This window comes from Protomyctophum bolini (genome assembly GCF_963924005.1).
Source record: "Protomyctophum bolini genome assembly, chromosome: 3".
In the NCBI taxonomy this organism is placed as follows: domain Eukaryota; kingdom Metazoa; phylum Chordata; class Actinopteri; order Myctophiformes; family Myctophidae; genus Protomyctophum; species Protomyctophum bolini.
In genome coordinates, this window is record NC_137864.1 from 41,376,479 (window position 1) to 41,390,765 (window position 14,287).

Sequence of the window (14,287 nt, forward strand, 5' to 3'; positions counted from 1 at the left end):
GACTACAACAGTAGATAACAATGCGTCCTTCATTATGTTTCACTTGGTTTTGGGGCTACAAACAGCAGCGCAGCACATGATGGCTGGCATCATTAAAACGTGTCCAGATGCAGTCCTTTCAGTGGCAGTCTGTCATACATATATATATATATATATTTTTAGGACTGCCGGGCTATAAATTTGTCACACAACTGTTGACATCGCTTGCAATATGCTGCACTGAGTGTGTTGCTCATCACATGCACCACATGCGGGCAAGAAGAACAAGGAAAGGCAATATACCACTTTCTCTCTCTCTCTCTCTCTCTCTCTCTCACACACACACACACACACACACACACACACACACACACGCATGCGCATGCACACACGTGCACACACACTCATGCTGTGGCCAGCGAGTCATAAAGTAATAAAGCTCTACTAATGAAAGGGAGGAGAGGAGAGGAGAAGGGAGAGTAGACACAGATGAATAACAATCATTATTGTCTGGTTGGTGGGGGGGGGGGTAGCATCTACTGCTCGGATCAGCACCCATAGCTTAATAAGCAGTGGTAGGAAAAGTACACAAAATGTTTTACTTAAGTAAAAGTATACCAATACTGCAATGTGTTGATGCAAGGAAAAGCTTAAAGTACTATAAAAGTATAGGCTACTGATATTGCAGAGTGTCCCATTTCACAAGTTCCAAATGTGTACACAATCTTTTGAAAATAGCTCATTTTAGGCTCCAACGGGCACCGCTCTATAGTCACTGAAGAAAAGACAATCATTGGACTTTTGTCTTTGTTATTAATTCAAGCAAAGTTTAGCTTTTTTGGGGAGGAATGTTTTTAGAAGATGTTTTGTAATAATAATAGTAAGTACAAGTACAACATTTGCCTCTGAAATGTAATGGAGTTAGAAGTAAAAAGTACTGAAAATATGGCGTACTGCAAGTAAAGTAACAAATACCTCAAAGTTGTACTTTTGGTGTACTTTTGGTGTTAGGATTATGTTGTGCTTTAGCTATTGAAAAACAGCAGATCTACAAGCTCGTAGCGCGCCACCGAGTGGCGCGCTACGAGCTTGTAGGTCTGCTATTTTTTGAAAAATCGAAGAACGACTGACAGAAACATGGCTTTTTCAGAAAACTGTCAGGGTGTAGAAGACATTTTTAGAATCCGATCTCGGGTCAGAATGGGTTAAGTAAATGTACTTAGTTACTTTCCAGCACTGCTTAGTGGTGACCCCCTCCCCTTCCTCTCTTTTCTCCCCTTCCTCTCCCCCCTCCCCTCCCCCTCCTCCCCAGACTGCTGCTCTTCCCATTGGAATGGAATCCCCCAAATCGCTTCTAATTGAATAAATGACAATGCGGCCGAGGCAGACGAGGCGACAGATGCTCGCGTGCCTTTACAACCACCGCAAACCACTGGCACCGCATGCACATACAAACACACACAGCACACACACACACACACACTGAACCCTCCACTCTCTCTAACCTAAAAACACAAGAGAATTTTGGTGGAGGCGCGGCCGGTTGTCCTCCTTCCTCCTCCTCGCTGGATGGACGTTCCACCTGCTGTTGCCTATTGTCCGCGGGGAGGGGGAGAACGCAGCGCTGCCATGTCAGAGACAGAAGTTTGATTCAAGCGATGACTTTATGACTTACAAGACAAGGCCGTATAAGACACTAAAGTCTTATTGAAAGGCATGATGCACCACATGATAGGAGAAAGTGACAGCACCCCATAGGCTTATATTGCTTGTTTGTTTGGATTGTGGCCTACTGTTATGTGAATACACAGATTGCACCCCCCCCCCCCAGTTGTAATGCTTATATGGGCTTGTTTGTTCAGATGGCTAAGGCTAAGATGGCTATACACTACTGTTATGTGAATCCATTGGTTCAGATGGCTAAGGGCTATACTGTTATGTGGATCCATTGGTTCAGATGGCTAAGGGCTATACTGTTATGTGGATCCATTGGTTCAGATGGCTAAGGGCTATACTGTTATGTGGATCCATTGGTTCAGATGGCTAAGGGCTATACTGTTATGTGGATCCATTGGTTCAGATGGCTAAGGGCTATACTGTTATGTGGATCCATTGGTTCAGATGGCTATAGGGCTATACTGTTATGTGAATCCATTGGTTCAGATGGCTAAGGGCTGTACTGTTATGTGGATCCATTGGTTCAGATGGCTAAGGGCTATACTGTTATGTGGATCCATTGGTTCAGATGGCTAAGGGCTATACTGTTATGTGGATCCATTGGCTAAGGGCTATACTGTTATGTGAATCCATTGGTTCAGATGGCTAAGGGCTGTACTGTTATGTGGATCCATTGGTTCAGATGGCTAAGGGCTATACTGTTATGTGAATCCATTGGTTCAGATGGCTATAGGGCTATACTGTTATGTGGATCAGATGGCTATACTGTTATGTGAATCCATTGGTTCAGATGGCTAAGGGCTATACTGTTATGTGGATCCATTGGTTCAGATGGCTAAGGGCTATACTGTACTGTTATGTGAATCCATTGGCTAAGGGCTATACTGTTATGTGGATCCATTGGTTCAGATGGCTAAGGGCTATACTGTTATGTGAATCCATTGGTTCAGATGGCTAAGGGCTATACACTACTGTTATGTGAATCCATTGGCTAAGGGCTATACTGTTATGTGGATCAGATGGCTCTACTGTTATGTGAATCCATTGGCTAAGGGCTATACTGTTATGTGGATCCATTGGTTCAGATGGCTACAGGGCTATACTGTTATGTGGATCCATTGGTTCAGATGGCTAAGGGCTATACTGTTATGTGGATCCATTGGTTCAGATGGCTAAGGGCTGTACTGTTATGTGGATCCATTGGCTAAGGGCTATACTGTTATGTGAATCCATTGGCTAAGGGCTATACTGTTATGTGGATCAGATGGCTATACTGTTATGTGAATCCATTGGTTCAGATGGCTAAGGGCTATACTGTTATGTGGATCAGATGGCTATACTGTTATGTGAATCCATTGGTTCAGATGGCTAAGGGCTATACTGTTATGTGAATCCATTGGTTCAGATGGCTAAGGGCTATACTGTTATGTGAATCCATTGGTTCAGATGGCTAAGGGCTATACTGTTATGTGAATCCATTGGTTCAGATGGCTAAGGGCTATACTGTACTGTTATGTGGATCCATTGGTTCAAATGGCTAAGGGCTATACACTACTGTTATGTGAATCCATTGGCTAAGGGCTATACTGTTATGTGAATCCATTGGCTAAGGGCTATACTGTTATGTGAATCCATTGGCTAAGGGCTATACTGTTATGTAAATCCATTGGTTCAGATGGCTAAGGGCTATACTGTTATGTGAATCCATTGGCTAAGGGCTATACTGTTATGTGAATCCATTGGCTAAGGGCTATACTGTTATGTGAATCCATTGGCTAAGGGCTATACTGTTATGTGAATCCATTGGTTCAGATGGCTATACTGTTATGTGGATCCATTGGTTCAGATGGCTATAGGGCTATACTGTTATGTAAATCCATTGGTTCAGATGGCTAAGGGCTATACTGTTATGTGAATCCATTGGTTCAGATGGCTAAGGGCTATACTGTTATGTGAATCCATTGGTTCAGATGGCTAAGGGCTATACTGTTATGTGAATCCATTGGTTCAGATGGCTAAGGGCTATACTGTTATGTGGATCCATTGGTTCAGATGGCTAAGGGCTATACTGTTATGTGGATCCATTGGTTCAGATGGCTAAGGGCTATACTGTTATGTGAATCCATTGGTTCAGATGGCTAAGGGCTGTACTGTTATGTGAATCCATTGGTTCAGATGGCTAAGGGCTATACTGTACTGTTATGTGAATCCATTGGTTCAGATGGCTAAGGGCTATACTGTACTGTTATGTGAATCCATTGGTTCAGATGGCTAAGGGCTATACTGTTATGTGAATCCATTGGCTAAGGGCTATACTGTTATGTGAATCCATTGGCTAAGGGCTATACTGTTATGTGAATCTATTGGCTAAGGGCTATACTGTTATGTGAATCCATTGGTTCAGATGGCTATACTGTTATGTGGATCCATTGGTTCAGATGGCTAAGGGCTATACTGTTATGTGGATCCATTGGTTCAGATGGCTAAAGGCTATACTGTACTATATGTGAATCCATTGGTTCAGATGGCTAAGGGCTATACACTACTGTTATGTGAATCCATTGGCTAAGGGCTATACTGTTATGTGGATCAGATGGCTATACTGTTATGTGAATCCATTGGCTAAGGGCTATACTGTTATGTGAATCCATTGGTTCTGAGCTTTTCAAGGCACCCACGGATCAATATAATTATTATCTTCTCCGCGCGTACGGAGGGGTGGGGGGGTGGGGAAAGGAGATGAAACAAATGGAAGAAAAGAGAAATCCAGCGGGCATTTCAATCTTGCACCTGCCTCACGAGACCGAATAAGTTCTTAATGCGTTTGTGTGTGATCATTACTTTGTTCCCAGAGAGTCTTTCTCTCTCACACACACACAGAAAGAAGTGAACTCTGTTTAGCTGCTCTGTTGATGCAGCGTGCCTAAACGTATTAAGCCTCCATCTGTTTCTTACTTAGATTATGCCTCTTCTATACATTAATTGTCTTATTTCCACACAGTGTTTAAAACATTCCCCACCACGCTCCCCCCCATGCCCCATGTCTCTCCATTCTCATTCTTTCCCCCCTCTCTTCTTCCATAATACTCAGGCAAACTGACTTTGTTCTCCAAATGTGATTAGCTACTCCGGGGCGCGGGGAGTAATTGCATTATGGCATTGTGCTGCACTGGGAGCTATGGAAATGCTCTGCAAGCCCGTATCCAACCTGTTTAAATACCCAGGCTGTGCTGCTGCAACAAAAAAAATAACACTGATGAATGAAAACGTTTTGCACAAACATAGCTCTATAGTAATGAATAGATCCTGAGCAGGAGAGGGACGGGGACGGGGGGGGCCTTCCTTTGAAGGTTCTGGTTCCAATCGGGGGTCAAACAGACAACTTCTGGTTGGTGTCCACGCACGTTTCATCAGACTAATCCGATATACTGTGACGTGGCGGCATTAAAAGGATAGCCTAAGTATAACCTCGCGTCACCATGCAGGCGTTCCACCTCGGAGGAAAGCCCATGGTTCCAAACTGTGCGTGTGAAGTGAACCGGTCTGGAGCGTCATGTTGTAGCCACTGGTTTGTGTTGGGTTAAGGTCATAGGTTTAGGTGTGCTGCCCCGTGGGAGGTTAGGGTTAAGGTTATAGGTTTAGGTGTGCTGCCCCGTGGGAGGTTAGGGTTAGGGTGAGGGATTGAGATGTAGGACTAATGACTGCATGGTCTAACCAATGACTATAGTCTAAACTAAGTAACTTGCATCGTTCCAAGTAGGCCATAGTGCCCAACGGGCACCGCTCTATAGTTACTGAAGTTACATTTTATACTACATGCAAAGTTTAGCTTTTTGGGGGGGAATGACGGTGGTTCAGCGGTAGAGTGGCCTCGGAAACCCAGACGTTTTATTTCCTGGAAGAAAGCGGTAGAGTGGCTGGATGGATGGATGGTAACCGCAAGGTTCCCAGTTCGAACCCTGTGGGCTCCCCCAGAGTTAGTGTCCAAGTGTCCTTGAGCAAGACACACATTGAACCCCTAAATTGCTCCTGATGTGCTGGTCTGTGCCTTGCATGCGGTTTCCTCCGCTATCGGTGTGTGAATGTGTGTGTGTGGATCTCTCTGATGTCTCAATCTATCTATGTGACTCAAGTGTGTGTTTTGAGTTCTGAACCATTTATAGTTTGGGGTCTCTCCGCAGGCCACGGCGTGCGCCCCGTCATGTGACACATGGTTTCCTCACAGCTTGGGTCGGTCGGCTGTAAAAAGCCCAGGGTTCTGGTGCCAAGCAAACCGTGCCAGATGGTAAAGAAAATGCTCAGTCCCAGTTACGCATATAGTCCCTCTGACTCTCTCTCTCTCTCTCTCTCTCTCTGAATTCAATTCAAAATTCAAAGGAGCTTTATTGGCATGAGAAAACCTATACGTTTACATTGCCAAAGCAAATGTGTAACAAGACAATCAAGATAAAACAATGTATACATGCGTGTACAAATAAATATGAAATATAAATAGGAATGAAATAAAGGTGTAAACAGAGCTGCGTTATAGCTCTCTCTCTCTCTGCCCCCCCCCCCCCCCCTCTCTCTCTCAAGTCTCACCCCCCTCTCTCTCTCTCTCACCCCCCCCCCCCCCCTCCCCAGTGGATGTTAGCGGTATGTTTGATATGGCATCATATAAACTTGTGGGCTGGCTTCGCTTCGCGTTATCAAAGCTCCATCATTCACAGTGAACGTAGTGTTCTGCACAGACACACGCACGCGCGCGCGCACACACACACACACACACACACACACACACGACACACACACAACAGGACCATGGCTGTTCCTCAGCGTGACCAACTCTTAAATGCCATTCATTAGAGTCCGTCTCTCTTTCACCGCAATTTGCCACACAGCTTACTCTCCTTGCCCCCCGTACCCAGCTCCTCTGCACCCAGACGCCCCGCAGATTAGGGAAGAAGATGTGTGAAAAGCAACATTCTTTTTTTGGGGGGGTAAAATAAAATGCATAAGCTCAGAGAATCTCCGTGCATGCGCGCGAGTGCATGGAGCTGCATGCTTATATACAATAGACGGATTAATGGAATAAATAATGGCAAAATATATAACCACGAATGCGAGCTGGCGTCCACATCAGTGCGTAAATTTAACTAAGGGATTTATTATGAACAGAGAAGCCGCGCGCACTTTTACATCATGCAAGCGGAGGATTTGAAAGCATAATGATTGGGTGACTGTAGAGGCAGCTCTCTCTCTCTCTCTCTCTCTCTCTCTCTCTCTCGTCTAATGGGAATTTAAATCGTGCCTGTATAGCTGCGCGTCTCCACGCGCTGTCTGGGGAGTGGGGACACCACCACCCAACCACCAACCAACAGACACCAAGCGGGAGAGACTATATAGAGTCATAAAAACTGTCTCTTCGACGGCAGTGAAAAGAAAGAAAACGGACGACATAAACCTTCCTGAATGAAAGTTTGCCCTGAGTTATTTGTTCCCTCATATATGGCCATTGTCAAGACAGTGGGGGGGAAAGACTGTAGGGCGGAGTCCCCCGTCCCCCCCGTTCCCCCCAGTCCGAAACAAACAAACAAACACATCCGCGCGCGGACGCACAATACACACACATACACACACGCGCGCGCACACACACAAACACAGCACGCTCGCCTCGCACTTTCTCTCTTTCCTCATCTTTCCCCCCTCTTGCGCCACCTACTCTCTCTCCTCGTCCTCCTCCTCCTCCTCCTCCTTCCTTGTTCTTCATATCCAAACGTTTTGAGTGGTCACCTCACCGCAACGCAACAGCGCACTGACTGAGCGCAGCAACCACCAGAACCCATGCGTGGCTTTTTGATTTAGGGCTGTCTCTATTCCTGGGAAGGAACTAAGGAAGAGGAGGACTATAGAGAGGGGGGTTGTGGCTGTTCAGTGTTCACCCTGCACGGCTATAGGCGGGCTGTTTTGGGGGAGCCTCAGTGTGCTGAGACGCCTCGAAGCGAACGGAACGGAGAGAGAGAAGAGCAGAGCGTTGCAGAGCGCACGGAGCGCACAGAACGAGCGGATCTCTAGGAGTGGGAAAGAAAGACGCACGCATTTTAAGCAACACGCAGTTGATTCTCTCCCTCTCTCTCACACCATGCACTGCGTGTGAGTTACTAACAGATCGAAGACGAGGACGTGGGGGAATCAGATGTTGTCTTTTGTTTTTTAATTATCCTGCAAATGACTGAAGAAGCTCGAGGCTGCATTTCGAATGTTTTTTATTTATTTTTGTAGTCATTTTCCTGGCTCAGCAGCAGCACTGCAGAGAATGCAATGCAACCACCGCGGATTGAATGAAGAGGAAGACGAGACGCGCATTTCCTTAACTTTGAACGGGATTTTGTATTGAACTGATTGGTTATTTTTGTGGCGGCTATTTTATTTTTTTGTTTTTATATTGGATGAGGTTTTGGCTGTCACCGTTCCAAAATGGAACAACAAAGCAGCAATAGCGCGAAGAAGCAGCAGCAGCAGCAGGGAACCACCTCTCCTCTCCTCACCACCACCACCCATCACCACCACCACCACCGAATGTGGAAAGTTACCGTTGTCTTCCTGGCACTGCTGGCGGGCGTCGCCGGCAAGACGCTCCGCTACCAGGTGTTCGAGGAGCAGAAGGCGGGCACGGTGATCGCCCGGCTGCGGGAGGACGTGGCCGACGTGCTGGCCAAGCTGCCCGCCGGCGTGTCGCTGCGCTTCCGCGCCATGCAGCGCGGAGGCGGCGCGGCGCTGCTGACGGTGCGCGAGCAGGACGGCGAGATCAGCGTGCGGACCAAGATAGACCGCGAGAGGCTGTGCGAGAAGAACACCAACTGCTCCATCCAGTTCGACGTGCTCACGCTGCCCACGGAGCACCTGCAGCTGTTCCACATCGAGGTACAGCCAAACGGCCACAGATTGGTTGATTGATTGATTGGTTGAAGCTGGTTGAGCGTAAAATGAAACCAAATCGACCCGTGAACGGGTCCATTTGGTGTCATTTTACGCTCTAGTCTCCAGAGTTAAAGATCTATATTCCATTTGGTTACCATGCAACTCCATCATGTTATAGCTGCATGGGGACCGCACCTGGAACCTCCTCAGGGACCACTGGTGGTCCCCAGGACCACTGGTTGAAAACCACTGGATTGATTGATTGATTGATTGGATTTTTGACTTCTATAAAGACAGGGAATCATCATATAAACAAAGTAAAAAGGAACAACAGAAAGAAATGGGAAAAACAAGTACAGTATATGGGGAAAAAATGGGGTGTGTGTGCGTGCGTGTGTGTGTGGGGTGGGGGGGGGCTGGGGGATTGCAGCCGCCTTTGAAAGCGGTTTTGAAGGAGTCGAGGGATTCACGGCCAGTCTTAATGGCTGTTGGCAGAGGGGCGTTCTGTTCCACATTTTGGTGGCATGGGAGCGAAATGTATTTAATCCCCAATTGTTTGAGCCGAATCTGGCTTGCAACATTTGTTGATCTCCCTCTGGTGTTGTGAGAGTGGTATACATGCATGTTGGTTGTGTAGTGAACTAACATTGTGTAGACATAGCACTAGTGTAATAATAATAATAATGAATTGCATTTTTACAGCGCTTTTCCAAGTGCTCAAAGCGCTTTACAATGGTTCATGGTTCATACATTGGGAGGTGAAGCGGCGAACAGTCGACGCCAGCGTCCTCACTTCCCACATTCACACACCGACGGTGGCGAGCTCACACCGACCGACTCACTGGAGGCAGTGTATAGGGTTCAGTGTCTTGCCCAAAGGACACTTCGACATGTGGACAGGAGGAGACAGGATTTGAACCGCCGACCCAGGGATCATTGGAACGACCTTCTCTACCTCCTGAGCCACAGCCTGAAACTGAATCTGAATCAGAAACTATACACACATAGTTTCATTGTTTCACTGTTGTGAAATGTTTTTGTTTGTGCTTACTTATAGCTCTGGTCCATAGCCTTATAGACTCTTCCGCCTTAAGGTGGAAGAGTCTTAAAGGTTTCATGACGTTCCTTTTCATTTATTTTGCTTTTTAGGTTTTCTTTTTAGGTTTCATGACCTCAGTCACGCCCAAACAATCAGAACATTCTGAACATTCAGTGGATTTCCTGTGGTCTGCGTTTTTCCTCTGTGTTCTGAAGCCATGTGTTGTTATGTGGGATTTGTGGACTGTTACATCACGTCAGAGCACTTGTTTGAGCCTAATTATTCAGAAATCCCCAGACAACAGAAAATCTACTGAATGTTCACCGTTTTTCTGTGTGCAATTAGCCCTCCCCAAACCATCCTTGTCCAATAGGCACGTCAGCAGCGAAAAAAGCTTGACCTGCATAGCAACAGTTGCTATACTATTTGGATTGGCATGATTGGACAATCGCTTTTTGGGGTGGGATTAATTGAGCTCAGGAACCTTTAAGGCTAGAGCTACAGTAGTGCTTATACTGTAACTCGCTCTGGATTAAGAGCGTCTGCTAACTGTTCTAAATATCACACATTTCTCCAGGTGGACGTGCTGGACATCAACGACAACGCGCCGCAGTTCGCACGCGCTGTCATCCCCATCGAGATCTCGGAGAGCGCGGCGGTGGGCGCGCGCATCCCCCTGGACAGCGCCACCGACCCCGACGTGGGCGAGAACGCCCTGCGGTCGTACGCCCTGGAGACGCCCAGCGACGCCTTCCGTATCGACGTGCAGTCGCGGCCCGATGGCGCCAAGTACGCCGAGCTGGTGGTGCTGCGCGAGCTGGACCGCGAGACGCGCGCCGCCTACGAGCTCACCTACACGGCGTCCGACGGGGGCGTGCCGTCGCGCACGGGCTCCACCCTCCTGCGGATCAGCGTGTCCGACTCCAACGACAACAGCCCCGTGTTCGACGAGCCGTCGTACGTCATCGACGTGCCCGAGAGCGCGCCCGTCGGCACGCTGCTCGTCGACCTGAACGCCACGGACGCCGACGAGGGCGCCAACGGCAAGGTGGTCTACTCCTTCAGCAGCCACGTGTCGCCCAAGATCGTGGAGACGTTCCGCATCAACCCCGACAGCGGGCGCCTGACGCTGGCGCGCCGCGTGGACTACGAGAGCGTGGCGTCCTACGACATCGACGTGCAGGCGACGGACTCGGGGCCCAACTCCATGCCGGCGCACTGCAAGATCCAGGTGAGGCTGGTGGACGTGAACGACAACAAGCCGGACATCAGCATCACCCTCATGTCCTCCGGGGCGCCCACGGGCGGCGGCAAGGAGGACGCCGCCTACATCTCGGAGGCGTCGCCGCCGGACACCTTCGTGGCGCTGGTGCGCGTGGAGGACGCCGACTCGGGCGCCAACGGCGAGGTGGCGTGCCGGCTGCACGGCCAGGGCCACTTCAGGCTGCAGAAGTCCTACGAGAACAACTACATGATCCTCACCAACGGGACGCTGGACCGCGAGCGGCGCTCCGAGTACAGCCTGACGGTGGTGGCGGAGGACCGCGGCTCGGGGCCGCCGGGGAGCCTCTCCACGGTCAAGCACTTCACGGTGCATGTGACGGACGAGAACGACAACGCGCCGCGCTTCGACAAGACCCACTACGAGGTGTTCAAGTCGGAAAACAACGCGCCCGGCGCCTACCTCACCTCGCTGGTGGCCTCTGACCCCGACCTGGACGTCAACGGGCAGGTGAGCTACTCCATCGTGGAGAACTCCATCCACGGGAGCTCCATCTCCACCTACGTCACCGTGGACCCCTCCAACGGAGCCATCTACGCCCTGCGCACCTTCGACCGCGAGGACGTCTCGCGCATCACCTTCGTGGTCCAAGCCAAAGGTAAATGTTTAGTTGTAACCTTTTTAGAATTGATTTTAAGATTGTATTGTTGACTATTTATTTATTTTTCTTATAGTTTTTTTAGGAAACTCAATTACACCTGCACACAACCTGAACTTTGAACATTCAGTGGATTTTCTGTGGTCTGTGGGGGTTTCCTCTGTGTGTTCTGAAGCCTTTTGAGCTGCAATGAAAACAGACAAAAATCCCTCAACAGTGGCAAATTATTATGTCATATATGGGATTTGTGGACTCCTACCACAGGAAAATCTGAGCACAGCAGCACAGTTTGAGCCAGAAAACCCCAGACCACAGAAAATCTACTGATTGTTCAGGTTTTTTGGGTGCAATTAGCCCTTCACTAAGTCCCTCCCCAACCCATCCTTGTCCAATTGGCACGTTAGCAGCGAAGAAAGCTTGACCTGCATAGCAACTGTTGCTAAACTATTTGATTTGGCATTGGACAATCGCTTTTTGGGGTGGGATTTAGTGAAGGGCTAATTGAGCTCATAAAACAGAAAAGAAGTGAGAAAAATTACAAAAACCTTCAATTGAATAATATTTAATAACTAATTTAATAACTTAAAATACTACTACTACTACTAATAATAATAATGATAATGATAATGATAATAATACCTGATGATCATGTTTTAGGGTGAAAAAAAATCATGTCACTCCATCTTTAAGCCCTTTGTAACATTGTTTAAAATAGTTAAAAAAAGTATCTATATAAATAAACTTCTTGTCATTGTTCCCTATAGACGCCGGGGTGCCTCCGCTGCAGAGCAACGCCACCGTGGTGCTCAACGTCCTCGACGAGAACGACAACGCGCCGCAGATCGTCGTCCCCCAGCTGTGGAACTTCACGGCCGACGTGCCGGTCTCCCGCTTCACGGAGGCGGGCGGCCTGGTGACGGCGGTGCGCGCCAGCGACCGCGACACGGGCGTGAACGCCGAGCTCTTCTGCTCCATCGCCGCGGGCAACGACGAGGGCTTCTTCGTCATGGACGCGCGCTCCTGCGAGATCCGCGCCAACGCCAGCCTGGCGGGGTTCCCGCGCGAGCGCGCCGACCTGACGGTGGTGGTGCGGGACGGCGGCGCACCCGAGAGCCTGAGCGCCCGGGCGCTGCTGAAGGTCGCCCTCTACGAGAACATGGAGAACCACGTCCAGGTGATGTCGGACCAGGAGGGCGAGGAGTCGTCTCTGGACGCGTCTCTGGTCATCATCATCTCGCTGGGCGCCGTCTGCGCCACGCTGCTGGTCATCATGGTGGTGTTCGCCGCCCGCTGCAGCCGCGACAAGAAGAGAGACCCGCGGTAAGGCTGCTCAATATATCCTTATTTTATATGGTTGTCCAGGTATATGGACATGATGCGCAATATCAGTATCGCAAAGAAAAAGGCAACGGTATCGCGATATATCTATCGTCCACTTCTAAAGCCAGCGACATCTAGTTTTCATTGTTGGTACAATCGTTAAAAATTACCACCGCTGAAGTGCCCTTGGACAAGGCATTGAACCACTACCATGAAATGTTCTATGAGCAGGGCCTGGCTGTAAACAAATTATTGAGCTTAGTCCAGTTACCCTGGGTAAACATAGTACCTTTCCTTTCATTTTTCCCAAACCACACCAAAGGGTCGAGACGGGACAAGCCCAAACCACACCAGCTGCAACTCCTTGCAACTATGGTTGCAACTATGGTTGCAACTATGGTTGCACAAGGCGCCCTTTTTTTACTTGAGCACCTGCCCCTCTAAATGTCTGTGCCCGCCACTGTGGTTTAGGATTTAGCGTTCGTCCCAGCGGTGTGATATGTCGACCCAAGTGATTAAACTGGTTCACTTCAATGGCCCCAAACCACACCAATGGGTGTGGGAACACTTAAAATTCACAGTGATATTGACTTGCTATTAATTATGCAGTTTTTATTAACATATATAGCAATAATTTGGCATAAATACGGAGATATTAATCTTTGTGTCCATGTCGTCATGTCGTTGCAGCCACTCGTACAACTGCCGCGTGGCGGAGTCGGCCCACCCCCACCACCCCCGGAAGCCGTCGCGCCAGGTCCACAAGGGCGACATCACGCTGGTGCCCACAGTCAACGGCACGCTGCCCGTGGCGCGGGCGCACCACCACCGCTCGCCCTCCTCCACGCCCCCTATGGAGCGGCGGGGGGGGCCGGGGGGCGGCGGCGGGGGCGGGGGTGGGCCCAACATGATGGGCAGCCTGCAGCGGGGGGGCCACGGCGGCGGGCACAGCCGCCAGTCGCTGAACAGCCTGGTGACCATATCGTCCAACCACATCCCCGAGAGCTTCGCCCTGGAGCTGGCGCACGCCACGCCGCCCGTCGAGGTGAGCGCTCTCTCTCTCGCAGAGGCACGCACGCACACACGCACGCACGCACGCACGCACACATGCACGCACGCACGCACACAGATTTTCTGTCACTCTGTCACTCTGTTTCTATGCCCCCCTCTCTCTCACTCTCTCTTTCTCTCTCTCACTACCACGCACGCACGCACATTTTCTGTCACTGTTCTCTGTTTCTCTGCCCCATCTCTCTCTCTCTCTCTCTCTCTCTCTCTCTCTCTCTAGCTCTCTCACACACGCACACAGTCACACAGATGCACACACAGACACACAGACACACACACCCACACACACACACATGCTTGCACAACCACACAAACCACATCGGCATCTCACAGCTGTTTTGTGCAACAACAAAAAAAAAAGATTACGCTCATCTGGATGTCTGGGCGGTGACTCTTAACCAATGGCAGCGCTGCTATTACCATA

At 49.3% G+C, this 14,287-nt stretch overlaps 1 protein-coding gene across 3 annotated transcripts in view; it reads left to right on the forward strand.

The window, feature by feature from the left end:
- LOC308313132 (protocadherin-18-like) overlaps nucleotides 1-14,287 on the forward strand; it is a 44,262-nt gene that overhangs the window by 17,303 nt on the left and 12,672 nt on the right. For 2 of the 3 annotated variants that reach the window (XM_080760057.1, XM_080760058.1), the window contains exons 1-4: nucleotides 7,617-8,559; nucleotides 10,173-11,475; nucleotides 12,240-12,795; nucleotides 13,486-13,840. In XM_080760057.1, coding sequence (XP_080616183.1) covers nucleotides 8,113-8,559; nucleotides 10,173-11,475; nucleotides 12,240-12,795; nucleotides 13,486-13,840 — 2,661 coding nt within the window. In that variant the 5' untranslated portion in view covers nucleotides 7,617-8,112. Of the gene's footprint in view, nucleotides 1-7,616; nucleotides 8,560-10,172; nucleotides 11,476-12,239; nucleotides 12,796-13,485; nucleotides 13,841-14,287 lie in introns of those variants that run through there. The other variant, XM_080760059.1, reaches the window with a different exon arrangement.